Source organism: Dipodomys ordii, unplaced genomic scaffold (assembly GCF_000151885.1).
Source record: "Dipodomys ordii isolate 6190 unplaced genomic scaffold, Dord_2.0 Scaffold27, whole genome shotgun sequence".
Taxonomy (NCBI): Eukaryota; Metazoa; Chordata; class Mammalia; order Rodentia; family Heteromyidae; genus Dipodomys; species Dipodomys ordii.
This window is the reverse complement of record NW_012267243.1, coordinates 9,873,471-9,901,016: the sequence shown is the minus strand read 5'-3', so window position 1 is coordinate 9,901,016 and position 27,546 is coordinate 9,873,471. Positions and strand designations below refer to the sequence as shown.

Sequence of the window (27,546 nt, the reverse complement as noted above, 5' to 3'; positions counted from 1 at the left end):
GGCAGCGGCCCCGCGCCCTGTGGCGTGGTCGTGGGGTCGCGCCCGGAGCTGCCCTTTGCAGTTGCTGTCTTCACCTTCTGCTCGCGGGGCGCGAACTCGAATGTCCGGAGCTTGGGCGAGCTGAGGCGTGGCCACCGCGCGGCCCCGCCGCGGGAGCGCGGGCCTCGCCTCTCGCGACTCGGGACGCAACATGCACCTCGGCGCCTGGTTAGGTCCGCTGTGCCGGGGTCTGCGCAGGCCCGTCGGACGGACCCCCCAGCTCGTCCGCGGGGCTCTGTCCAGAAGGCTGGTGCTGAGCTCCCGCAGGAGAATTCCAGGTGAAAACAGCCAAGACCTCCACAGCGTCCCCGGCCTACACTGCGTGCCCTAATGTGTAACACACCATTCGCTCTTTAGGAACAAGCGTAGCTATTGTAAAGGTGATGTACAGAGAGGTAACCATGTTGGGAAAACAGTGGCGAGTGAGCTGGTGGCTCACGCCTGTCAGTCCTAGCTACTCAGGAGGCTGAGGTCGGAAGATCACAGTTCAAAGCCAGCCTGTCAGTCCTAACTACTCAGGAGGCTGAGGTCGGAAGATCGCAGTTCAAAGCCAGCCTGTCATTCCTAGCTACTCAGGAGGCTGAGGACGGAAGATCGCAGTTCAAAGCCAGCCGGGACTGGCTCCCAGAGGCTCCTCTCCAACTCTCCACCAGAAAACCGGAGGTGGCGCTGTGACTCAGTGTAGTCGAGCGCCAGCTTTGAGGAGAAGAGCTCAGGGACAGAGGCCAGGCCCCAAGTTCAGGCCCCATGACCCACTAAAAGAACAACCACAAAAGCACATTTCTTTTTAGACAATGTCACCCCTCCTTTCGCTCTCCCAGTTTTTCCTCCTCATTCACTCTAAATTCCTTATAATGCAGGGCTTTTTATTCCCCCTGAATTAAAAAACAAAAGAAGATAGCCACATAGAAAAGATAGTCCCCATTTAGTTGATGCCACTAATAGCCTAAAACATCGTTTCACACTTACTGGATTTTTAGTGTCCAAGTGATTATACACTGGATTTGTACTAATACTGAGCAGTTTACTCCACCATCATTCCAAAATCCTTAAGAGTGAAAGACATTGTATTGCATGGTCTGTCTTACTGTGTAGCATCCTTTGACCTGAAATGCCCAAGCTATAGTAATTTGAGAATCTATTTTTGCACAATCTTCAGGTAATATATTTTTAAATCTTGCATCTTAAACTTTTTCTGCTTTTTTTTCTTAAGAATTCAATAGCTTTGTTTCCCGGACCAACACTTGTGGAGAGTTGCGTTCTTCTCACTTAGGTCAAGAAGTCACCTTATGTGGATGGATTCAGTACCGAAGGTAAATTGAGGCATGCAGTTTAAGGATTCACAGTGGTCATTTCCCAAAGCATTTCCAAGCCTTTACTAATTTTTAAACAGTCAGAAGAATAGAAAGCTTTTCAACTCCTGCAAGACTCTCAATAGTCACTGAGTTTTTAAGCTCTGTTTTTGTTTAGAAAGAGCCAAATAATATAATGCTCAGTAAGTACTAGTAATATCTACTAAGTTGTATAGTAATGTTTCTTGATCCATCAGTGGACTAAAATGACCTTGGGTTAACTTCGAACAATTCTTATGACAATCCTAGTACCATAAAAACAGCAAGAAAAAAACAAAAGCCACCCAACATCTTATAAGCTGGTTGGGAAGTTCCAAAAGAGCTATTTCAGTATAAATTCAGGAAGGGTAAATCCTAAACAATGAACAGTGTTGCCTTAAGAGCACAGTTTATTTTTGGACTGTGCACTGTTATGCATTGCTCTGTATTCTAGATAAAATCTGAGTAATACATTAATTCATATTGAAAAGATACAAAGTACAGGCCGGGCGCTGGTGGCTCATGCTTGTAATCCTAGCTACTCAGGAGGCTGAGATCTGAGGATCGCGGTTCAAAGCCAGCCCGGGCAGGAGAGACCATGAGACTCCTATCTCCAATAAACCACCAGAAAACCAGAAGTGGCGCTGTAGCTCAAGTGGTAGAGCGCTCGCCTTGAGTTGAAGAGCTGAGGGACAGCGCCCAGGCCCAGAGTTCAAGCCTCAGGACCGACAAAAAAAAAAAAAAGATACAAAGTACATGAATTATATGACCTTCTTAAAGCATATATCCATGTGGGTAGATATTTGCCCAGACATAGATGACTTTGTCTCCTGCTTTCTGTCCCTCTTTCTCGTAGTAAAGGCAGTATGAGAAATACATGAATACAGAGCTTCATGCATGCTAGGCAAGCACTGTACCACTAAACCACATCCCAGCCCTCCCCCCCCCTTTTTTTAAGAAGAGACTAGTTGAATTTCAGAAACAATCAGATGTTTCTGATAGCTTGAAGTATTTTTTGGGGGTTTTACTCTGTAAGTTTCCAGATTTAATAAATGTTTCTTTTAAAGACAACTAAGTGACATTTAAAATTTTTAAATCTACTTTTATTAATAAGGCATCTATAATAGATTAGAAAATTATATAAGTGGCCAATGATAATTAAAATATAAAAAGCAATTTGATAAGGCATAGTATAGTAGGGCATGTGTATGCTGTAGACCCAGTCTCAGCTACTTGGGAAGTTGAGGCAAAAGGGTGGCAAGTTCAAAGCCAGCTGGGGAAAAATAGTCTGTCTCAAAGAAAAAGGTACCAGTAACTCAAGTCTATAAACCTGGCTACTCTGGCTACCTCTGATCTGAGGATCAAGGTTCAAAGCCAGCCCATGCAGACAGATCCATGGAACTGTTATCTCCACCCAACCGGCAAAAAGCCAGAACTGGAGGCCTGGCTCAATGATAGAACACTTAGCAAAAGTTTGAGGCCATGAGTTCAAGCCCCAATACCAGCACAAAAAATATGCAGAATGTATGAATGTAGCTAATGGAAAAATATGTCTTTTTTTTTTTAAGAAAGAAATTGCATACAGTTTTTCCTTACTGGTTTTATCTGCTTAAATTTTGGGCTCAGCAACAATCCTAAAATACTCATTTTTTCATTAATCAGGCAGAACATCTTCCTAGTCCTCAGAGATTTCCACGGTCTGGTTCAAGTTATCATCCCTCAAGATGAGGTAATAAAAAAATTTCCTACTATGGCAACTCTTTTGTGCAACTACCTAAAAATAATTTTAAAAAATATTCCTGCCATTATCTAAAAGCTGACTTGATGATAGGGGTAGGGTAAGCTCAGCAGTTTGATAAGAATGTTTAAGGGTTTGCAGGGTTTTTTGAAGCTATCTTGTTATGTGTCCTAAGCTGGTTTAGAACTCACTGCATAGCCCAGACTGGACTTGAACTTGTGATGCTCCTGCCTCAACATCCCCAGTGCACATCACACCTCAGCTTCAGATTCTAAATGTAGAAGTTTAGTGCTCATACAAACTGAAAACTATTAAAAAAAATCATGCATGACATACCAAAAAAATTATGTGCAATTCATATCATAGGGCTTATTTTACTAATATCTAAAAGGCTACTAAAAATGAGTGAAGAGCCAGTAGAGTATTGAACCCACAATATAAACATAAAAGTTACAAAAAAAGTGGCCAAGTGTGGTGTGGATGTAGCAAGCCAATCTTCCCAGGCTGTATAACAAGACCCCTCTCTCTTAAAAAGAAATGATAGCAAAGAAAATACAAAAAGTGTGTACCCACAGTATATTTGGTCAAACTCAGAGAAATGTGATTTTTTTTGTTTTTTGCACATTAGATTGACAACACACTGTATTTTGGGGAAATGGGAGCTCTCTATTCCTGGAAGAAGTACAAATTGTTACTAGCAGTATAAAGAGCAATTTGATGATAGCAAGTTACAATTTTAGGAACTTGAAGTATGGCTCAAGTGATAAGACTGACAATCATGAGCAGCATAGCTGAATAAGAACAAAAAGGCCCTGAGTTCAAGCCCAGGACTGGCGCACGCACACACACACACACACACACACACACACACACACACACACGAAAAGGTCTCTGGAAGGATACCTAAGTATTAAGGATACCTAACTATTAAGGAATTAAGGATAGAAGGAAAATAAAGTTGTAAAGTTAATTTCCAACATACTGTCTTGTGAGTATCATTGTTGTAATGGGTCATCCTGTGTCCTTGTTTCAGCATTTTGTTATTCCCCTCCCCCTCCCCAAATTAGATAAATGTGTATATAAGATGCAAGGTACTAAAATCAAATACAGTGACACTGGAGAAAGAACATACAAAAGAAACAAAAAAATCACATAGTACATTAAAAACAACAACAACAAAGAAAATCTCTTCTGTCCATATCTTGGGGTTAATTTAGCTTGGCATCATCATTTATGGTCATCTGATAAGATTATATTAGACACATATATATATATATATTTATATATATATATAGGCATATATATAGGCATATATATATATATATATATATATAGTAATTATTGCAAGTAAGGCAATTTCCTCTCCTTTTCTTTTCCTTTTTGTTGTTGTTGTTATTGTTGGTCTTGGGGCTTGAACTCTGGGCCTAGACACTGTCCCTGAGCTCTTCAGCTCAAGGCAAGCACTCTACCACTTGAGCCACAGCGCCACATCTGGTTTTCTGGTGGTTAATTGAAGATAAGAGTCTCACGGGCTTTCCTACCCAGGCTGGCTTTGAACCGTGATGCTTAGATCTCAGCCTCCTGAGTAGCTAGGATTACAGGCATGAGCCACCAGCGCCTGACCCTCATATTCTTTTAAGGAAGGTCTTTTAAATTCTTAACTGAAACTGGGTGTGTTGAGTGCACATCTATAATCCTAGTGCTCAGGAAAGTAAAGCAGGAGATCATGAGTTTGAGGCCAGTCTGGACTACATAACAAGACTGTGTCTCAGAAAGAAAGAATAGGAAGGAGAGAAGAAAGAAGACTCCTAATTGATAGCTTCCCTTGCCATATTATATGTTGTCAAAATGGGAGAGGGGGTAGAATTACCAGGTTCTGTTAAAAAGAATAACTGAGCCCCAATATTATGGCAAATAAGCTGTAACTATTAATGTCTTTCTAAATCATAGATTTTGAGTTACTGAGAGATCCTACTGTAAAAGTTCATTTGATTCTTGAAACCATTTTCCTTATTCTGTAGTCATCTGCCTCTGTGAAGAAGATTTTATGTGAAGCCCCTTTGGAATCCGTGGTGAAAGTGTCTGGGACTGTCATTTCTCGACCTCCAGGACAAGAGAATCCAGTTAGTTGTTTACATATTGTATTTTTTTTTTCCTTTGTCAGTTATGGGACTTGAATTCTAGACCTGGGCACTGTCCCTCAGCTCTTCAGTTCAAAGCTAGTGCTCTACCACTTGAGACACATCGCCACTTCCAGTTTTCTGAGTGGATTATTGGAGATGAGTCTCATGGAGTTTTTTGCCCAGGCTGGTTTTGAACCTCGATCCTAAGATCTCAGCCTCCTGAGTAGCTAGGATTACATGCGTGAGCCACCGGCACCCAGCCTTGTATAAATTTTTATTTGTATGCATTTGTAATGTCTGTGCACATATTCAGACAACATAGATTGAGCACCTTTTGGACACTGGGCTATAAAGCTGAGTAAGTCTACAAATGAACTTAAAATCTGTATTATAAACATACCGATGTGTAACGTGCATGCTAAGACATTTGATGTTGACAAATGCATGATGTATCTGGCTGATTTCTCATGACATTTATGCTTTATGTCAAAAATATCAAAAAACATTCACAGTTTTGTTGTTGGTGGTCATAGGGCTTGAACTCTCGGCCTGGGTGTTGTCTCTGAGCTCTTCAGCTCAAGGCAAGTGAGTGCTTACGCCTTGAGCCACAGCACTACTTCTGAATTTCTAAGTGGTTAATTGGAGATAAAGAGTCTCACAGACTTTCCTGCCCAGGCTGGCTTTGAATCTCGTGATCCTCAGATCTCAGCCTCCTGAGTAGCTAGGATAACAGGCGTGAGCCACCAGCACCCAGCAATAGTCACAATTTTTATACCATACTACACATGTAGCATCTATACACTTTACATATGTAAATAAATGGCATGTATTTTACAATGTGCATTGCTTATGGGTCCTGAAAGTGATTTCTAAAATGGGTCTTTTCTGTTTTTCTCTAAGACAATGCCAACTGGTGAGATTGAAATAAAAGTTAAAACAGCCGAACTTCTGAATGCCTGCAAGAAGCTGCCCTTTGAAATGAAAGACTTTGTGAAGGTGCCCTCTTATTGCCTAGAAAATGATAACGACAGTATTTTCAGAATTCCTTAAAGACAAAGTTTAACTTCTATAAAATTAAACATTTTGTTGTAGATGTATCATGAATTGTTCTATTCTACAATTTCTTTTTTTATAATATATATTTTTATGCTAAAGATACTGTACAGAGGGGTTACAGTTACATGAGTAAGGTAATGAATCCATTTCCATCTACGATTTCTTGATGAATTCTTCCAAAATAACGACAATTTATTAAGTAAATAAGAGTACGTATACAAGTCAGATGGTGGCTCATGCCTGTAATCTTAACTACTCAGGAAACAGTCCTTGAGGATCATAGTTCACAATCAGTCCAGGCAGATAAGTCTACAAGACATCTCCAATTAATCAGCAAAATGCCACACTATAGGCTTGGCTCAAGTGGTAGAATGCTAGCAACGAAGCAAGAAAGCTGAGCAAGAACATGAAGTCCTGAAGCTAAGCCCACATACTCCCTCCCACTTCAAAAAAAGACTCCATCAACCACTACCATATTTTTTCAACAAGTTGAAATGTGATTCTGTCTTAAGACTTGACAGGTTGTGTTATTTTTTGTTGCTATTATCTAACATTTTGGAAGGAAGTACTTACAAAAAGCAATGTAATTATAGAATTGACCGTACTATTGAAAGAAAAATGTGTAGTTTTCCCAAGATAAGCATTCAGAAAGAAAAGAAGGTATTTCTTACTTATTTTGTTTTTAATAACAAAGAAATAAGGCATTCCAGGGAAGAGTGGGTTTTTTTTCCCCCTAAGTTCCCAACACAAAGCGGATGCTATGATTTGCAGCCTTAAAAATAATAAGACACACTATATTCCTAGTAGTATAACAGTAGAGATTCCATCTGCCATCTCTGGCATTGCCTGCACTTGTGGTGAATATCTCATTCAGGTGATAAAACTATAGCTATCTCTTACTAAGGTGTATTTTCTTAAACTATCTTTGAAATCTTGACTTTTTTGCTTGTCCTGGGGCTTGAACTCAGGGCATGGGTGCTATCTCTGAGCCTTGTGCTCAAGGCTAGTACCCTATCACTTGAGCCACAGCTCCATTTTGGCTTTTTAAAAATAAGAATCTCACCTATTTTCTTTCCTGGGCTGGCTTTGAATCACCATCCCCTGATCTCAGCCTCCTGAATATCTAGGATTATAGGAATGAGTCACCTTCACCCAACCTGAAATCTTTAATTTTTTTTCAGTCAATTATGGGCTTACATGAATGGATAAGTGTTTAATAAAATAAGCAAATTTTAAACAGGAAGGAGTGATGTTAATAATAATGAATAGCAAAACAATATGTCAAATCTGTATGATAACCAACTTAGAGACTAAATAAGAATTGAGGGCTAGGAATGTAGCTCATGGTACTAGACTCTGGGTTTAAACCCCAGCACTGCTGCCTACCTCTCCAAAAAAATGTATAGGAATTAAGGATGGCAGTGTTTAAACAAACGGGGACTAGCATGTCGATAGGCTATTTGATGCTAAAATTTAAGATGGAGCTAGAGTTTTCTAAAATTCAAAATATTTAAAGACAATACTTTTTGAACATTCAAAAATCTTTTGATTTGTTTAGAAAACAGAGGCTCTTCGCTTGCAGTATCGGTACTTGGATTTGCGCAGCTCCCAAATGCAGTACAATCTGAGATTGAGGTCTGAGGTGGTTATGAAAATGCGGGAGTATCTCTGTAATCTGCATGGTAAGGAAAAATGGAATATCCTTTTATTTTAACATCTCATGATTTATTCACCAGCTTTATTTATTTATCTATTTATTTTGGTTGGTCATGGGGCTTGAACTCTGAGCCTGAGTGCTGTCCCTCAGCTCTTTAGCTCAAGGCTAGTGCTCTACCACTTGAGCCACAGCACCACTTCTGGTTTTCTAGTGATTTATTGGAGATAAGTAAGTGTCTCGTGGACTTTCCCATGCTGGCTTTGAACTGTGATCCTCAGATCTCAGCCTTCTGGGTAGCTAGGATTACAGGCATGAGCCACTGGCGCCTGGCTCACCAGCTTTATTTTATATTCTCCTAACCCTTAGTCCAGATGTTCCCAGAAGTCTGGAAGTTTCTCAGTGTATAAAGTTGGTTTTGAAGGTTAATTTCCAAGTGTTTTGTCCTAGAGCATGATTCAGGAACTAAATAGACTCTTGATATGCACAGGTATAAAGATCATTATCACTAAAGAAAAACTGCAGGTGGTCAGAACACATAGAGCTCAGCTCTCAAATTTCTCAGATTTGCCCATACTGCACACAGTAGATATGAGCATCTGTAACTTAAAACTACATGGAGGCCACATTACATTACAGAAATTAGTGTGATAGGCTTCCTTAAAATCTTGATCCTCTTATCTCAGCTGGGTTTATAAGTGTGTGTGTATCAAACTGTCCAGCCAAGTTTTCTTAATTCTCTATCATGTTTCTACATCATTTATAAGGAGTTCTGAAGTTTCCTGTGAATTAAACAACACACTTGGGTTTTTTTCCTGCTCTATTTGTATCTGTAATTAGCAGAACATTTGGAACACCGGAACACTTCAGTAGAGAAGAAATCATCAAATATTTAGGACTTTTTCATGTCAGAACTATCATCTTTATGAACAAAATTGGGTTTTATGCAAAACTTCAGCTTTCGTGGATCTGTAAAAATCAGCATCAGCAAGCAGCAGCCCAAATTCCTAGTTAAAAAAAAGCCTCTCATTTGTGTACTATAGACACTATTTGACCAGTTCCTATGTATTAAATTCTGTTCTGCTCTCTTTATAGGGTTTGTAGATATAGAAACCCCAACATTGTTTAAGAGGACCCCAGGGGTATGTATGTTCTTTAAATAATTTTACTAATAATGTCTTCTTATTCATAAAACTGATTTTATATTTGCTTTATTTATTTGGTGTTACTTATTGCCTAAACATTGTAATGTTTGTGTTTTTTTTAAGAATTGGAAAAAATTATGTAGATCAGTATTTTAAATCAGAAGCTTTTATTCCTAATGAATTTTCTTTCCCTTGGGGTCTGTAGTTGCAAATCATAATGAATTGATTACTTAAAACTCTCTTTGGCCAAGCACTAATGTGTCCTGCCTATAATCCTAGCTACTCAGGAGGCTGAGATCTAAGAATTACAGTTCAAAGCCAGCTCAGACAGGCAGGACAGTCTGTGAGATGCTTATCTCCAATTAACCACCAGAAAACTGGAAGTAATGCTGTGGCTCAAAGTGGTAGAACAGGAGCTTCGAGGAAAAAGAGCTCAAAGACAGCACCCCCCAGTCCCTAACTTCAAGCCCTGCAGCCAGCAAAAAAACAAAAACAACAACCTAAAAAAACTCTTGTTGATGCCAGGTGATAGTGGCTCATTCAAGTATAGCTATTCAGAAAGCTGAGATCTGAGGATCATGTTCAAAACTAGCCTAGCCAGGAAAGTTAGTGAGACTCTCATCTCTAATTACCAATTAACCACCAAAAAGCCAAAAGTGGAGCTGTGGCTCAAGTAGTAGGGTGTTAGCCTTAAGCAAAAAGAAAAGGACAGTGCTCAGGCTCTGAGTTCAAGCTCCACGACTGGCCAAAAAAAATCCTAATGTACAATTAAGAAAAATAAATTGTATTATATATGAACAAGGGACTAAAAGGTAAATGAGAAATTATCTCTATCATTGTGAGAACTCTGCTCTTATTTCCTTCAAGAAATTAATTTCTTTGCTGATTTTGTTGATGAGCTGAAGTATACCTTCAGCTGGCCTAATTTTTGTTGTTAGTCATTTCTCTCCTCTCTCTTTTTCTTTAAAAGGGTGCCAAGGAGTTTTTAGTACCATCCAGGGAGCCTGGAAAGTTTTATTCTCTCCCTCAGAGTCCTCAACAATTTAAGCAGCTTCTGATGGTTGGTGGTTTAGACAGGTGAGGTTTTGTTTTGTTTTTAATGCTGTTAGTTGTCATAAAAGGAGAAGAAGGGAGGGATGAAGAAAACCCATTGTCTGATCGAAAGAGAAGCTTAGAAAATTTACACGAATTCAGAAAACACTTGTACCTTGAAAATTGGTAGTAATCATCCTTTAAAGTTTATTTTGAGAGGGAAGATTGGAGGCGTGGCTTAGCGGGAGAGATACTGCCTAGCAAGCATGGGGCCTTTAGTTCAAACTCCAGTACCACCAAAAATGATGACCTTTTCAAGATAATGTTTATTATGCAAGAGGATGAAAACTTTTTGCTAGTAAATGTAGCAAAGGATTTTTTTTTAAAAAAGGGAGTTTTGTTTTCAAGGAGTTAATGAAGCTAGCAAAACAGAGTAGGAGAGTGAGTAAAGCAAAATAACTCAAGATATGAATTGCAATTGCATTCTCCAGGAAAACAGAGGAAGAATTGTGAGCTAGCCCTTCAGAGTGAGGGCTGCATTGCAGCAGGTGGAGATAAGTTGGAATGGCGTAACAAGGGAAGGTTCAAGTGTACTCATCTCATAAAGCAGCAGCATTTCAATTTGGTTATGTATAGGAGTGGAAGAATGATTCAAGTGGTAGAGCACCTGCCTAGCATGTGTGAGCCCCTGAGTTCAATCTCTAGTACTGAAAAATAAATGTATATGAAAAGAAGCATTGATTGGCTTGCACACTAATCTCATGTATGAATATCCAAATGTGTCAGAGTCTATTTTGAAAACAGTATATAAAAAAGAGTAACTTCTCAGGTCAGCCCTGTGTCTGATCAGATGAAAACTAGCTTCTTACATTTTTTGGTATCACTATGAATTTATTCCATCACTTGCATTGCCATCGACTTTAAGGAGAAAATTGTGTCATCTTAGTCTCATGATTTAGTTAATGCTATTTTTTTCAATTGCAGATATTTTCAAGTTGCTCGATGTTACCGAGATGAAGGCTCAAAACCAGACAGACAGCCTGAATTTACTCAGGTACTGAGCAGTCGTTACTCTCCCTTACAAATTCAAATATACTAGAGCCAAGTATTTTATTTCAAGTCCAAGGAAATCATATTACATTTTATTATATACATGTCATCATATTTACCAATCAGATATTTAATTAATGGACTCTCATTTAATTTTTAGTTGTTTTCCTGTGCCCTTCTCATAAGGAAAGTAGTGATCAACAGAGAAATTCCAGAAGTCTTTAATGTTTTAATACGATATGGTCTTTTGTACATTAAGAACACAATAAAAAAAAAAGAATCAATATTCTGGGGGTGGGAAGGTGGCTCAGTGGTAGAGTGCTTGCCTTGCATGCATGAGGCCCTGGGTTCGATTCATCAGCACCACATAAGTATAAAAAGCCGGAAGTGGCGCTGTGGCTCAAGTAGTAGAGTGCTAGCCTTGAGCTGAAGAGCTGAGGGACAGCGTCCAGGCCCAGAGTTCAGGCCCCATGATCGACAAAAACAAAAAAGAATATCCCAATACTATTAAAAAATGTGTTATTTTTAACAAGAAAGAAAAGCAGAACGATAATTTTGTATATTGATATTTCTGTGGACATTGTGATTAAGTGTGATGAAATAATTGGAGTTGGATATCTAGAAATAGAGCTAGCGGGAAATGGCAGGGGTTAGGATAGGTGTAGGAGAAGAATGATGAAAGACATGATAGCAAAATGCATTGTTCTCATAAACTGACATGTTGAATTGAAATCCCCTTTTTACAATTATTTATAAATTAAGTCAGATGCTAGTGGCTCATGCCTGTAATCTTTTTTTTGTTGTTGTTGTTGATCATGGGGCTTGAACTCTGGGCCTGGGCGCTGTCCCTCAGCTCTTCAGCTCAAGGCGAGCGCTCTACCACTTGAGCTACAGCACCACTTCCGGTTTTCTAGTGGTTTTATTGGAGATAGGAGTCTCATGGTCTTTCCTGCCTGGGCTGGCTTTGAACCTCGATTCTCAGATCTCAGCCTCCTGAGTAGCTAGGATTACAGGCGTGAGCCACCAGCCCAGGCGCCTGTAATCTTATCTACTCAAAAGGCCGATATCTCAGGATGGCAGTGCAAAGCCAGCCCCAGCAGGAAAGTTTGTGAGACTGTTATATCCAGTTAACCACCAGAAAAGCTGGAAGTGGAACTGTGGTTCAAGTGGTAGAGCATCATCTTTGAGCAAAAAAGCTAAAGGACAGCACCCAGGCCCTAACTTGATGCCCCAGTACTGGCAAAAATAAGATAAAATGAATAAATATTGTATTTATAAATATTGTATTTGGAGTTGGACAGCCCAGGGATCAACCCTAACTTTACTACTTGCTGAGTACAGATATGTCACGAAGTAATTGTAGGCATTAGCACAGTTCTTGACATAAAACAGGTGTGTAATAAAATGTATATCCTTTCCATGTATTAAGTATTTATAGGCAAAGACTGATATCGTGAAAGCTGAAAATATGCATATTTTGACTATTCAAGTTGCTTTCCTTGTGTTATTTTGGTTTCAGATTGACATAGAGATGTCTTTTGTAGACCAGATGGGGGTCCAGAGTTTGATTGAGGGTTTGCTCCACTATTCCTGGCCCAGTGATAAAGATCCTGTAGTGACTCCTTTTCCTTCTATGACTTTTGCTGAGGCATTAAGCAGCTATGGAACTGATAAACCAGACACTCGCTTTGGGATGAAGGTACTCTCTTCACTTTTCCAGGACCCTGCTCCAAAGTCGTGTGTGTGTGTGTGTGTAAGTAAGTGTGTGTACGTGTGTGTGTGTACGTGCATGCACATATGCCAGTCTTGGGGCTTGAACTCAGGGTCTGGGTACTGTTGCTGAGATTTTTGTGCTCAAGGCCAGTACTCTTAATGCTTTGAGCCACAGCTCTACTTCTGGCTTATTTTGGTGGTTTATTGGAGATGGCAGTCTCAAAGATTTCCGGCCCTAGCTGGCTTTGAACTGAGAGCTTTGGATCTCAGCCTCCTGAGTAGCTGGGATTATAGACATGAGCAAATGACACTCAGGCTCCAAAGTCTTTTAAATCATTTTGATGAAATTTAAAAGTGTTATACAAGATTGGATCATGCTTTTGTTGTTACCTTAGCTTGTTACTCTTGTTGCCAAAGCTGTAGGGAGAAAGGATAGAGTATATTATCAGCCTTACAGTGCTGTTTTTTGCTATTATGTTCCAAGACCCATTCCCAAGAACAAGATTCTCGCTACAAAGTTTGTATTTCTACATTTAAAGAAAAAAAAGAAAACTGCTCTTTCAATTTTTTAATGCCAAAACAGCCCTTAGAAGGCAAATGATTAGAAGTTACTCATTTTCCTTGGTCTATAAAGAGCTCAAACGTGAACACATTCATTTAGATTATTATTACCTATCAGTTTTTTGGGGTTTTTTTTGGTCAGTTGTGGAGCTTGAACTTTGGGCCTTAGCGCTGTCCCTTAGCTCTTCAGCTCAAGGCTAGTGCTTTGCCACTTGAGGCACAGCACCACTTCCTACCTATCAGTATTTAAGAGCAAAGGTAGTGTGTACACTACTAAACCACCAGTGAGGGCTGGGAAGGTGGCTCAGTGGTAGAGCACTTGCCTTGCATGCCTGAGGCCCTGGGTTCAATTCCTCGATGCATCACATAAGCAAAAAGAAAAAAGCCGGAAGTGGCACTGTGACTCAAGTGGTAGAGCGCTAGTCTTGAGCTGAAAAGCTGAGGGACAGCACCCAGAGTTCAGGCCCCACTACCGGACCCCCCCCCCCAAAAAAAAAAACCACCAGTCATTTGCTCTTGCAGAGCAATATCCCTTAATGACATTTCATCTCAGAAAACTCCCTGCATATTCTCTAAAAATTCAATTCTTGCTGGGCAACGGTGGCTCACGCCTTTAACTCTAGCTACTCAGGAGGCTGAGATCTGAGGATTACGGTTCAAAGCCAATCCCAGGCAGGAAAGTCCATGAGACTCATCTCCAATGATCCACTTGAAAACCGGAAGTGTTGCTGTGGCTCAAGTGCTTGCCTTGAGCTGAAGAACACAGGGACAGCGCCCAAGCCCAGAGTTCAAGACTCACAACCAACCAAAAAAAAAAAAAAAAAAAGAATTCTTCCAGGTCTATAAATAGTCACTACTATTAGGATAGTCAGTACTGTTAGGATGTAAACAATATATATATATATATATATATATATATATATATACATACACGAAATGATAACTACATACTTATAGCTAACAATGTAAATACTTCTTGTTTTGCTTGGACAGAGATTCAAGCATGTAATTCTAACTATTAAGGAAGTTGAGATCCATAGGATCAAAGTTCAAAGCCAGCCCAGGCTGAAAGTCTGTGAGATTCTATTTCTAAAAATAACCAGTAAAAACCAGAACTGGAGGTCTGGCTCAAATGGCAGAGTTCCAACTGAGTAAGCAAGTCATGCAAACCTGAGTCCCCGAGTTCAAACTCTACTATATACAGTACATACATACTCCTTGTTTCTTCATTTGAAATATAGAATAGTGGTTCTTTGTTTTGTTTTGTTTTGTGCTGTTACTGGGTTTTGAACTCTGGACTTGAGTTCTTGCTTGGCTTTTTCACTTAAGACTAGTACTAGTATTTGAGCCACACCTCAGCTTTCAGCTTTTTGATGGTTAATTGGAGATAAGTATATTATCTCCAGATTTGTCTGCCAGGCTGTCTTGGAATTAGGATCCTCAAATCTCAACTGTCTAAATAGCTAGGATTACAGGCTTAAGCCACTGGTACCTGTCTAAAATAGCGATTCTTAAGTCAAACTGTTTTAAGATTACAGGCATGAGCTGCCAGTACCCAGCTGTAAAATCCCTTTTTATGTGTGTTTCCTAAAGCGTTATTAACATAGGGAAAAAAATGTTCATGTTATAATGACTTGAAAGAAACAGTGTCATCTTGGATGAGTTAATTCCTTATCTATGTCTCCATTTTCTCATTTACGTTTTCTTTTTTTTTTTGGTCCGGTTGTGGGGCCTGAACTCTGGGCCCGGGCACTGTTCCTCAGCTCTTCAGCTCAAGGCTAGCACTGTACCACTTGAGCCCCAGCACCACTTCCGGCTTTTTTTCTTTTTGCTTATTTGGTGATGAGGAATTGAACCCAGGGCCTCAGGCATGCAAGGAAAGTGCTCTACCACTGAACCACCTTCCCAGCCACTCCATTTTCTCATTTAGAAATAAGAATAGTAAGAATGCCAACCTCATACTCTTGGTATGCAAATGAGATGAATGTATAGTCATGATGCTATTAATGTACTCTGTAAATGTTAACTTAGCAAGATCTACTTCCTTCTTTAAAATTGTATTTTTTAAATATTTTGAGATAAAAATGACTTCACCCTTTTTTATTTCCCATTTTCTAGATTGTAGATGTCAGCAATGTGTTCAGAAAGACAGAGATAAGATTTCTTCAAGATGCACTTAGCAAGCCCCAGGGAACGGCCAAAGCCATCTGTGTCCCTGAAGGAGTCGTAAGTGAATCATGATTCTGTTTTCTCAAGCATGTATGTTTTGAATGTGTTTATGAAACTAGTGTCATATTGTTACTTTGATTTTTTTTTTGACAGAAACACATAAAAAGGAAAGACATTGAATCCATTAAACAGTTTGCAGCTGACCAATTTAATCAGGTAAGCACATATCTCAGCCTCCTGAGTAGCTAGGATTACAGGCATGAGCTGCCAGTACCCAGCTGTAAAATCCCTTTCTATGTGTGTTTCCTAAAGCGTTATTAACATAGGGGAAAAAATGTTCATGTTATAATGACTTGAAAGAAAAGGAAAATTCAGAGCTTTTTTTACTGTCCATAATCATGTGAAAACATTACATTTATGTAATGAAACCAGCCTATTGCCACCTCCTAAGAAGAAAGAAAAGAGCAAGCACAAAGACCAGTAGGAGAATTTTTCAACAAGATAAAAGTAGTAGTTTACAAAATGGGTAAAGGAAATGTGTGAAAATTAATGTACAATGAAAAGCCTTTTAACCCACCAGGCTGAGATCTAAGAATCACAGTTCAAAGCCAGCCCAGGCAGAAAAAGCTGCGAGACTCTTATAGTAGTGGAAAAGCTAAGCAAGATGGTGAGGCCCTGAGTTCAAGTCCTAGTATTAGTACCAAAAAAAAAAAAAGTGCTACTGGACAATGGTGGCCCACACCTGTAATCCTAGCTACTAAGGAGGATGAGATGTGAGGATCACTGTTGGAAGCCAGGAAGAAAATATCTACTCAGAAAAATCCAGAAGTGGTGCTGTGCCTCAAGTGGTAGAGCACTATCCTTGAGCAAAAAGAAACTCAGGAACAGGGTCTGGGCCCCTAGTTCAAACCCCAGGACTGGCCAAAAAAAAAAAAAGGTGGAGGAGCTTTTCATAAAAGTTAAAGAACTAGCAGTTCTCTTTTTCTATAGAAACATACTTTTGAGCTAGATGTGGTAGTGAGTGTAGTTCCAGCACCGGGGAGGCTAAGGCAAGGAGAGCCACAAGTTTCAGGATAGCTTGGGCTACATATGGAGACCCTGTCTTAAAAAAAGAATGTACAAGAAAGAAAAAAGAAAGAGGCGGCAGAGAGAGAAAGAAAGAAAGGACCCTTTCATGATAAGTGAGTAGAGGGGTAATTTGGTGACACTAGGTTGTGAACTCAGCTACCACTTGAGACCTAGTCCTTGCCATTTTTATTTAAGTTGTTTTTCATCTAGGATCTCATTTTGCCTGTCAAAAGCCAGCTTCAGATAGTGATCCTAGTACTTATACCTCCCAAGTAGCTAGGATCATAGGCAAGAACTACTATACATGGCCTGTAATTATGTTCTTTATTTTTTAGGTCATTTTTCTTTTTTTAGCTTTGTCTTGTCTTCTTTTAAGGCCGCAGAGTTACTTCAGTATATAGTACTTGATCTTTTGTGCATAGTTAAGAAGAAGACATGTTCAGGTTATGCAAGGCTTCAGTCCGCACCTTGTAAAAGGCATTTTTTTAAAGCTGAGTGAAAATACTTGGTTCCTGACAGTGCTTTGTAAGTGGCTGTCATGCCAGGGACTTGCTCTTGGGAGTCCTAAGCCTTTCCCAGATTCTGCAAGGTAAATCTTGCTCCTGGTTCTGAGGCCACCTCCAGTGTTCACTGGAGCTTTCATTGTATTCCTGGAAGCTCTGGAGCTTCTTGAATCTAGCCTTTCTCACTCCATCACTTGCAATGGTCTAAAGTTTACAGAAACCTTTAACTTACTGGTGCTACTTCCCACCCCTTTTCTTTCTCTTTCTTGTTTTCATTATAGTGAGAATACTTTTTAAAAATTCCTATCTCTTGAGGGCTTGAGGGAGAGAATAGAGATAATTCATGGCAAGTCTCTTCTTCTAGGACCAAGAAATTTTTATTTATTTATTTTATTTTTGTCGGTCATGGGGCTTGAACTCTGGACCTGGTCATTGTCCCTCAGCTCTTCAGCTCAAGGGGAGCACACTACCACTTGAGCCACAGTACCACTTCCTGTTTTTCTGGTTTATTGGAGATAAGCTTCTCTTGGACTTTCCTATTCAGGCTTGGTTTGAACAGTGATCTTCAGATTTCAGCCTTCTGAGTAGCTAGGATTATAGGCGTGAGCCACTGGTTTCCAGTGGACCAAGAAATTTTTTTTTTTTTTGGTCGGTCGTGGGGCTTGAACTTCAGGCTTGGGCACTGTCCCGCACTCTTCAGCTCAAGGCAAGCGTTCTACCACTTGAGCCACAGCGCCACTTCAGGTTTTCTAGTGGTTTTTATTGGAGATAGGAGTCTCACGGACTTTCATGCCTGGGCTGGCTTTGAACCGCAATCCTCAGATCTCAGCCTCCTGAGTAGCTAGGATGACAGGTGTGAGCCACCAGCGCCCAGCTGGACCAAGAAATTTTTGAACTACAAGAAATAAATCAATCTCACTTTTAAAAACGTGTGATTAGGGGCTGGGAAGGTGGCTCAGTGGTAGAGTGCTTGCCTAGCATGCATGAGGCCATGGGTTTGATTCCTTAGCACCACATAAACAGAAAAAGCTGGAAGTGGTGCTTGGCTCAAGTGGTAGAGCGCTAGCCTTGAGCTGAAGAGCTGAGGGACAGCACCCAGGCCCAGAGTTCAGGCCCCATGACCAGCAAAAAAAAAACAAAATGTGATTATGCAATTGTAACCCCTTTGTACAAACTTAATAATAACAATAATATGTAAACAACCCTTTTTATTACAGGAAGTCTTACCTATATTCCTAAAAGCCAGTAGAAACTGGAATTCACCAGTTGCTAAACTCGTAACAGAGGATCAGAGATTGGAATTAATCAGACTAATGGAGATTCAAGAGGAAGATGTAGTCTTACTAACTGCTGGGGAGCATAAGAAAACGGTGAGAAAAATTACCTCCCAGTATAGGTGATATGGACGTTCTCTCCTCTATTTGTATACAGGTCAGGTCAAGAGTACCTTTCTTTTTGGACAATGTCACCCTTTCCCTTAATCTCTCCCATTTTTTCCCTCCTATCCTACCCACAGGTTCATTTTCTACGTAGTATCTAGTGAGTACTTTTGTCCCTCCATATCTGTGCTCCCTCCTCCCACCCTCCCAAAGACAGACAAACAAGACAAAATGAAAATTAAACCAACAACTGGGTGGGTTGTTTCCATTTCTGAATATCATTCAGTGCTTTATAACGCACTATATTAAAAAATGGAATTTTGCCAAGCACCAATGGTCACACTTGTAAATTCTAGATCCTCAGGAGACTGAGACTTTAACAATTGAGGTTGGTGGTCAGCCAACAGAAATTCTGTGAGACTCTATCTCTGATAAACCAGTAGAGAGCAGGCTGGAGATGTGGCTCACATGGTAGAGTACCAGCCATGAGCCAGCGAGCTGAGAGTGTGAAGCCCTGAGTTCAAGCCCTAGAGCTGAGAAACAAAACAAGAGGAAACACTGGAGTCTTTTCTCATTAGCTATAGTCTCCACTGGCATTCTTCACACAGATTAGGAATTCTGCAGCGTGTTAATGGTATTAATCAACTGTGGAGAATATTTTTCTTTTCAAGGTTTTGCAAGTGAAGGAAATTTTGTACTTGGAACTATTGTTGATAAGGTATGCTTAAACATGTGGGGGACATTGCAGAACATTGGAGGCTTCCTGGTCACAGGCACCCCTACGTACAGTCAAGGCTCCAGGGTAGCAATTATAGGTGGAAAACTGAAGCACAGAAGTTAAAATTTTCTCACAGTAACATAGCTAGTAAGTGGAGGAATCAGATTTCTAGCCCCCAACTCTGGTTCTGAAATTTACTGGTAAATTAACATGGCTAGGCACTGGTGGCTCACACCTAATAACCCTAGCTACTCAGGAGTCTGAGATCTGAGGATTGTGGTTCAAAGCCAGCCTAAGCAGGAAAGTCCCTGAGACTCTTATCTCTAATTAACCACCAGAAAACTGCAAGTGGAACTGTTAAAGTGGTAGAGCGCTAGCCTTGAGCAAAAGAGCTCAGGGACAGTGCCCAGGCCCTGAGTCCAAGCCCCATGGCTAACATAAAATAATAATAATAATAATAATAATAGCCAGCATTTACTAAACATTAACTGTATGCCAAGCATTCTTAAATATTTACCGTTACCCTTTGGTAGCATTGGGTAAATCAGAATACATTTAAACTGCTAATCACTTCCTTTTTTTTTTTTTTTGCGGGGGGCCGGGGGGAAGGAGGATTGGAGGGGGGGTTAATTGGAGATAAGACTCTGACTCCACTGTCCTAGCTGGCTTCAAATTGCAATCCTCAGATACCAGCTTCTCTACTCTTCAGCCTCAGTCTCTGCCCTTCAACAGGATATACTTTATAGGCTGGTGATATATCAGTAGAGCTAAGCCTCTAGCCTTATTTTTGTTATTTGTTTTAGAGTTTGAATCTAGCTAACTTTTCTGCCCCAGTGACCTCAAAGCTTGATTCTTTGGCGCTTAATACACTTATTCATCCCAATTGGCCAGTTCATTCATTAAGCATATTTATGAGACCTTCTGAAAAAAATAGGACACAGTTTATAATACAGAGTTGGCCAAAGAGAGCAGCAAACATTTATTACACAATAGATCAAATCAGTAACTCTTTAAGTGGCTGAAAGTCTCTGGTGCTCTTTGTCAAAGAATAGTTGGACTCTGTTCCTCATTCCTCTGAGATTTTTTCACCTTTTCCTACCTGCCACCTTACTTACCATCCAGAAGGCCTACAGTCTTCATTGGCCTTCTTTGTGTGTGTGTGTGTGTCACTTCTGGCTTTTTCTGTTTATGTGGTACTGAGGAATCGAACCCAAGGCTTCATGCATGTTAGGCAAGCACTCTACCATTAAGCCTCATACCCAGCCCCTTTATTGGCCTTTTAAGAAAGATTTCCTTGCATGAAAAAGGCTTTAAAATTTTGGACTGAAGAATTATTTTAACCATTAGCCTGTTAGAATTATAAAAGTATATTCGAATTCTTTACCCCAAGTAATAGGAACCATGTTTATACAGGCATAAAGGCCTCATCTTCTTGATTAGAAACAAACCTTTTGGATCAATTTAGAATATCAAGTAGAGAATGCTCACTGTGCGGGGAAAAAAAAAATCATGTGAAAATAGAACTAAGAAACTTGAAGAGCTAGGCAGGGTTGGGATAGACATGGGGTGAACGATGGGAGGCAACCATCATCAAAATGTGATGTACTAATAAACTATCATGTTAAGTTGAAACTCCTTTGCACAGCTGAAGTTTTTTTTTTTAAGATGTAAGAAAATCTTAAATAAATATCTACCAATAAATTATGGCTATATTCAGAATCAGCCTTTTCTCTCAAAACATTTGGATAAAATACGTTGGGACAGAGTAGAAACAAAATTATTATAAAACTGGGGCTGGGAAGGTGGCTCAGTGGTAGAGTGCTTGCCTTGCATGCATGAGGCCCTGGGTTCAATTCCTCAGCACCACATAAGCAAAAAGAAAAAAAGCTGGAAGTGGTGCTGTGGCTCAAGTGGTAAAGCGCTAGCCTTGAGCTGAAGAGCTGAGGGACAGCGCCCAGACCCAGAGTTCAGGCCCCACGACCGGACCCCAAAAAAAAAAATTATTATAAAACTTACTAATCCTACTCTCTGCCTACTTTCAGGGGATCATGAAAATGATCTGATAAGACCTGTACTGGATCACAGAATCAAGGCAGGCTTTTCTCCTCAGAGCTCCAGAGCTCACGAAGTGTATTTCAGAATCTCCACAGAGCTACGCTCTTTGCATTGAATTGAGCTGGCTGAGCTTTAACACAGAATGGTCTGCCTCAGGATGTAGGTTGTGTCATCTGCTGCCGTCTTAGGCTTCTCCATCAAAAGTCAACTTACTGTCGGTGTCTTCTGTTTGCAGTGTTCTTTGTTGGGAAAATTACGACTGCAGTGTGCTGACCTTCTGGAAACGAAAGGCATGGTACTCCGTGACCCAGCACAGTTCTCGTTCCTGTGGGTGGTGGACTTCCCACTCTTCCTTCCGAAGGAGGAAAGTCCCACAGAGCTGGAGTCAGCTCACCACCCATTCACTGCTCCCCACCCCAGTGACCTTCACCTCCTCTACACTGAGCCTGAAAAGGTACGCTATCTGTATGTCCAAGTAAAAGAAAACATGTAAAGCAGGAAGTTAAAGTTCACTGTCTGAAGATGAACAAGGACCAAGCCAGACTCTAGAAGCCCCAGAAAAAACTGTGGGCCAGAGTTAATATTTTATTATATATTATTTCTAAGTAATTATAGTGTCTTCACTCTGCAGGTCAGAACACCAAGATTTCCCTCTAATTCAAAGGCTCTATGAATTCTTCTAGGTTCGTAGCCAACACTACGACTTGGTATTAAATGGCAGTGAGATAGGAGGTGGTTCTATCCGAATTCACGATGCACAACTGCAGCAGTACATCCTGGCAACATTATTAAAGGTAACAAATCTTCTTTGTCAGTTCTATTATTCACTTGTTAGTATTTATCATGAATGCAGAATTTGTTTGATAAAAAGTGTCACCTTACCCTGCGACCTTTCATTTAGGACTTACAAAAGTAAATGATTGTAATAGCTGCTTATCAGTGCTTACTATGTGCCAACGACTGCTTAAGTACTATATATGCATTCATGTATTTAATCCTCACAGTTAACTTATTGATACCCTTATTCTACTCATTTTAAAGATGGCATACTGCAGGGCGCCGTGGCTCACTCATGCCTGTAATCCTAGCTCCTGGGGAGGCTGAGATCTGAGGATTGCAGTTCAAAGCCAGCCTGGGCAGGAAAGTCCATGAAACTGTTATCTCCAATAAACCAATAGAAAACCAGAAGTGGCATTTGTGGCTCAAGTGGTAGAGTGCTAGCCTTGATCTGAAGAGCTGAGGGACAGTGCCCAGGCCCAGAGTTCAGGCCCCACAACTGACCCCCCACAAGATGATGTCATACTGAGGCAGATTATTTAGCTTGCCCAAACCTATAGTGCACAGAAGCAAGTAGAAGTAGGTATTGAAGGGTGGCTCTTGAGCCTTTCTCTAACAACTATACTATCAAAAAAATCATTTGTGGGGTAGAGATGTAACTCAGTGCCTAGTATGTGTAAAGGCCTTATGGAAGGGGGAAAAATTAAGTCATTTTCAGGGACTAATATTAGAAAAAGAGAGATGTTGCTATTATTGTAGTTGTAGTTATTGTGTGTTTGGATGGATCGTTGATTTGGGATTTGTTGAGACAAGTTCTCTCTATTGCCCAAACTGGCTTTGAACTTGTGATCCTCTTGTCTCAGCCTCCTAAATGCATGTACCACTACACCTAGCCAACAGGAATTTCAAGATTTCATGTCAGTGCACAGATACACTTTAGGTATATTTCAGGTCATGGTAAATGTAGGTGATAGGAAAGTAGGACAGTTAGAATATTAAGAAGAGTTTATACAGATACAGACCTAAGAATTTAAATGTCACTGATGATTCTGTAGAAGACAGGATTAGTTTAACAAAATATTTCAGGATTCTGTTCCTAAAAAAACTTATGTGGTGGTGCTGAGTTCAATTCCAAGTACAAGTACTACCAAAACAAAAACAAAAAACAAAGCTGGGTACTCATGGCTGCTACTCACAAGGCTGAGATCTAAGGATCACAGTACAGTTAAGTCTGTGAGATTTTTTATCTCCAGTTAACCACCCCAAAACTGGAAGTGTATCTGTGGCTTAAAGTGCTAGAGTGCTAGCCTTGAGCAAAGAAGCTCAGGAACAGCACCTGGGCCCTGAGTTCATGCCCCAAAAGAGGCAAAAACTAAATAGTAAGTAAATAAATAAATAAATGGGATTCGCTAAGCAGTGTGACATAGGATGGATTTGGAGAGCTCAAAGCAGGGCAGACCACCCCCACCCCCTTCCTCCTCCCCCACCCCCCACCCCTGGCCTTAAGGGATCTGTAACCTTTCTCCTGTCTGCAGTCATCCAGTTTGCAGCCTGCCTTTTTCATTGTGTTCAATGTTAGCTTTTCAGAAGTATAAGAATACACAGTTTCTGCTGTACCCCATCCCTCCACAGCTCTCAGCCCTGCGGCACATTAGAATAGAATTACTTAGTGTTTAAAAAAATCATTATTAAAAAATAAAATCCATCACACCTGTAATCCTAGCTACTCAAAAGGCTAAAATCTGAAGATCATGTTTTAAGGCAACAGGAAAATCCATAACACTCTTATCTCTAATTAACCACCAGAAAAGTAGAAGTGGAGCTGTGGCTCAAAGTGATAAACTGTTAGACTTGAGCAAAAAATCTCAGGGACAGCACCCAGGACCTGAGTGCAAGCACCATGACTGACAAAAAAAGAAAGAAAAGAATATCAACATGAGCACCAGTGGCTCACACTTGTAATCCTAGCTACGCAGGAGGCTGAGATCCGACAGTCACAGTTCAAAACCAGCCAGGCAGAAAAGTCCATGAGACTCATCTCCAGTTAACTACTAAAAACCTGCAAGTAGAGCTGTGCCTCAAGTGGTAGGGTACCAGTCTTGAACGGAAAAAGCCAAGGTATAGTGCCCAGGTCCTCAGCATATACACAAACAAAAATCACTGATGTGTTTGACACCTCATTAGGCCTCTATAAATAAAAAGCTGTACCAGGTGGGGTTTGGCACCTGTTGAAGCTTCCCCCTGGACTCTGACCTAGAGTATAATGAGAGAACTGTTTTTGGACACACTTCCAACTTTTTCATTTTTGTCTGTTAGTCTTGGGTCTTGAACACAAGGCTTTAAGCTCTCACTCAAAAGTTTTTCTCAAGGCTGGTACTCTACCACTTAAGCTACACTTCTAGTTCTGGTTTTCTGTTTTATTAGTTAAAGTCTGTCAGATTTGTCTGCCCAGGCTAGCTTCAAACCAGGGTCTTCAGATCTGTCTCTAGTACTTTAACTCATCTAACCTTTATTTCTCTATTAGTTCCTAAGAACTTATTATAGCTTAAGTATATATTTAATGGAGAATCTATGTTCTTTTCTTCTTTTTCTTTTTTTTTTTTGGTCAGTCGTGGGTCCTGAACTCGGGGCCTAGGCGCTGTCCCTCAGCTATTCAGCTCAAGGCTAGCACTCTACCACTTCTGGTTTTTTCTGCTTATGTGGTGCTGAGGAATTGAACCCAGGGCGTCATGCATGCAAGGCAAGCACTCTACCACTGAGCCACCTTTCCAACCCTTAATGGAGTATCTTTTGAATTTTAGGAAGATGTGAAATTGCTCTCGCATCTGCTGCAGGCTTTAGATCACGGGGCACCCCCTCATGGAGGAATTGCCTTAGGTAAGCATTAGTCCTCTTATAATTTCATTCCATAGCACTGTGTCGCAAATGCGGACCTTCAGTTTAACGGTGGGGGAAGGACTTGAGTGTAAAAGTTCTATGAGGATTTGCATGTTTTTAGTTTTGTTTATGCTTATGCTAGGGATGGAACCCAGTGTCTCGGATCTCGGATCTATTAAATAGTCACTCTAGTATTACTTTTAAAAAAATATTTTGCCAGTATTAAGATAAAACTCAACGTGGTCAGTCACTGTGGCTCACATCTGTTATCCTAGCTACCTTGGAGGCTGAGATCTCAGGATCAAGATTCAAAGCCATCCTGGGGGAACAGGGACAGAAAATCTGTAAGATTTGCTTGTTTTGCTGGTCTTAGGGCTTGAACTCAGGGGCTGGGCCCTGCCTCGGAGCCTTTGTGCTGAAGGCTAGCATGCAGGACCACTTCTGGCTTTTTTTGAGTAATTTATTGGAGACGAGTCTCAGGGATTTTCCTTGCCTGGATTGGCAAACGTAATTAAAACAAAACCTGCCAGGCAATGATGGCTCATTCCTGTCATCGTAGCTACTCAGAAGGCTGAGATCTGAGGATTGAGGCTCAAAGCCAGCCTGGACAGCAAAGTCCATGAGATTTTTTTTGTCAGCTGTGGCACTTTCCCTCAGCTCTTCAGCTCAAGGCTAGCACTCTACCACTTGAGACACAGCACCAGTTCCAGCTTTATTGGAGGTAAGTCTCATGGACTTTCCTGCCCAAGCTGGCTTTAAACCATGATCCTCAAAGTTTTTTGCTGTTTTGTTTGTGCTGTTCCTGGGACTTAAACTCAGGGCTGAGGTGCTTTCTGTAGGCTTTTCCGCTCAAGGCTAACACTTTATCACTTGAGCCACAGCTTTACTTCCAGGATTTGGATAGTTTATCGGAGATAAGAATCTTAACACTTTCCTGTCTGGGTTAGCTGGGAACAGCAGTCCTTAAATCTAATCCTCCTGAGCTGCTGGGATCATCGGCATGAGCCACCTGCACCCAGCTCAAAGGTGTTTCCTTTTTAAAATAGGAATTGTAGGTGCTTAAGTCAAAATCGCTCATCTTCATTTCAAACCCCAGCACTAAGAGCTTTGATTTTTTTTTTAACCCAGGTTTTCTTATGTGCAAACAAGTGTTCTACCCTTGTGCCGCAGAATAAGAACTTTTCAAACAAGTTCTCTAAAAATATTTGACTGCAACGTTATTTGTAGTATTGAAAAGGTCTCTATAGGGTTGTGGATGTTGGCTCACTGAGTAGGCCACTTACCTTCTATGCATGGAGCTCTAAGTTCAAGGAATTGTCTACAAGATTTACTTTGGCAGTACTTGGGTTTGAACTCATGGCCAAGTGTTCTAGTATTTGGGCCACACTCTAGCCTTCTCTACAACTTACAGAAAAACTAAGTCATTTCCAAAATTAGACACTTCTGTTCACTTTGTATTTTCTTCACAGGGTTAGATAGGCTGATGTGCCTCATCACTGGAGCTCCAAGCATCAGAGATGTCATAGCCTTCCCCAAATCCTTCCGGGGACATGACCTCATGAGCAGTGCCCCAGATTCTGTCCCAGTGGAAGAACTAAGGCCTTATCATATCCAGGTATCCTGGCCAACAGAGGCAGAAGCACAAAAGGATTCACTGAATCAGCCTCACCAACAAGAAAGTTGAATTTTAGCTTTTGCGCTACAGGGCGTACATAACGTCTTTGGGTGGAAATAATCCAAGTGTTCTTCACAGTAAGGAAACAGGCGTGGCAGCCCACACTTAATCCCAGCAGCCAGGCTTTGGCAGCAGAATCATGAGTTCAAGGCCAGCCTGGGCTAAATCCCAGCAGCCAGGCTTTGGCAGCAGAATCATGAGTTCAAGGTCAGCCTGGACTATCAGCAAAACTTTGGCTTGTAAAAAAAAAAAAACAAGATCCAATTTGATAATGTACCTCTATGGTTTGAAACATTATAGAAAGTTATTCTTGGGAGAGCTGTGAAAGGTGGTGATATTTCACAATTGGCAAGTCTGAAGTTGCAAAATCAGAAATGAGAAACAAGATCATAGCTTTTTTTTTTGGGGGGGGGGGTCCGGTCGTGGGGCCTGAACTCTGGGTGTGGGTGCTGTCCTTCAGCTCTTCAGCTCAAGGCTAGTGCTCTACCACTTGAGCCACAGTGCCACTTCCGGCTTTTTTCGTTTATGTGGTGCTGAGGAATCAAACCCAGGGCCTCATGCATGCAAGGCAAGCGCTCTACCACTGAGCTACCTTCCCAGGTACGATCATAGCTTTTTTTGTATGGGCCTCTGAGCTAGTGCTCTACCACTTGAGCCACAGCCCACTTCTAGTTATTTTGGTGTCAAGACTGGCTTTATTTGAACCTTGATCCTCATATTTCAGCTTCCCGAGTAGTGTGAGCCACTGGAGCCCTAGTCCCTTTCGTAAAATCCAGTCTGTCTGTCCTGGCTACCTCCCTCATGGGGCTCTTGGCAGGAAGAGCATGTTGAGAATGTTTTGAAAAACTGCAGGACTAGGAGTGCATGGGCAAGCCCCTGCATT

At 40.8% G+C, this 27,546-nt stretch overlaps 1 protein-coding gene across 2 annotated transcripts; it reads left to right on the top strand.

The window, feature by feature from the left end:
* Positions 1-70: 70 nt before the first annotated feature.
* Positions 71-26,814, top strand: Dars2 (aspartyl-tRNA synthetase 2, mitochondrial). 2 transcript variants are annotated; one of them, XR_001175029.1, is made up of 17 exons: positions 71-317; positions 1,253-1,352; positions 3,033-3,099; positions 5,130-5,231; positions 6,132-6,227; positions 7,846-7,969; positions 9,037-9,083; positions 10,057-10,163; positions 11,103-11,172; positions 12,688-12,867; positions 15,561-15,668; positions 15,765-15,827; positions 18,400-18,552; positions 21,570-21,788; positions 22,018-22,128; positions 24,917-24,988; positions 26,458-26,481. XR_001175029.1 is itself a non-coding variant. In XM_013015407.1 (17 exons), the coding sequence occupies exons 1-17, from the start codon at positions 191-193 to the stop codon at positions 26,670-26,672; spliced, it is 1,965 nt and encodes a 654-aa protein (XP_012870861.1). In that variant the 3' UTR covers positions 26,673-26,814. The 2 variants fall into 2 exon arrangements, 1 of the variants encoding a protein (XP_012870861.1); XM_013015407.1 differs by having other exon boundaries at positions 191-317; positions 24,913-24,988; positions 26,458-26,814.
* Positions 26,815-27,546: the final 732 nt, after the last annotated feature.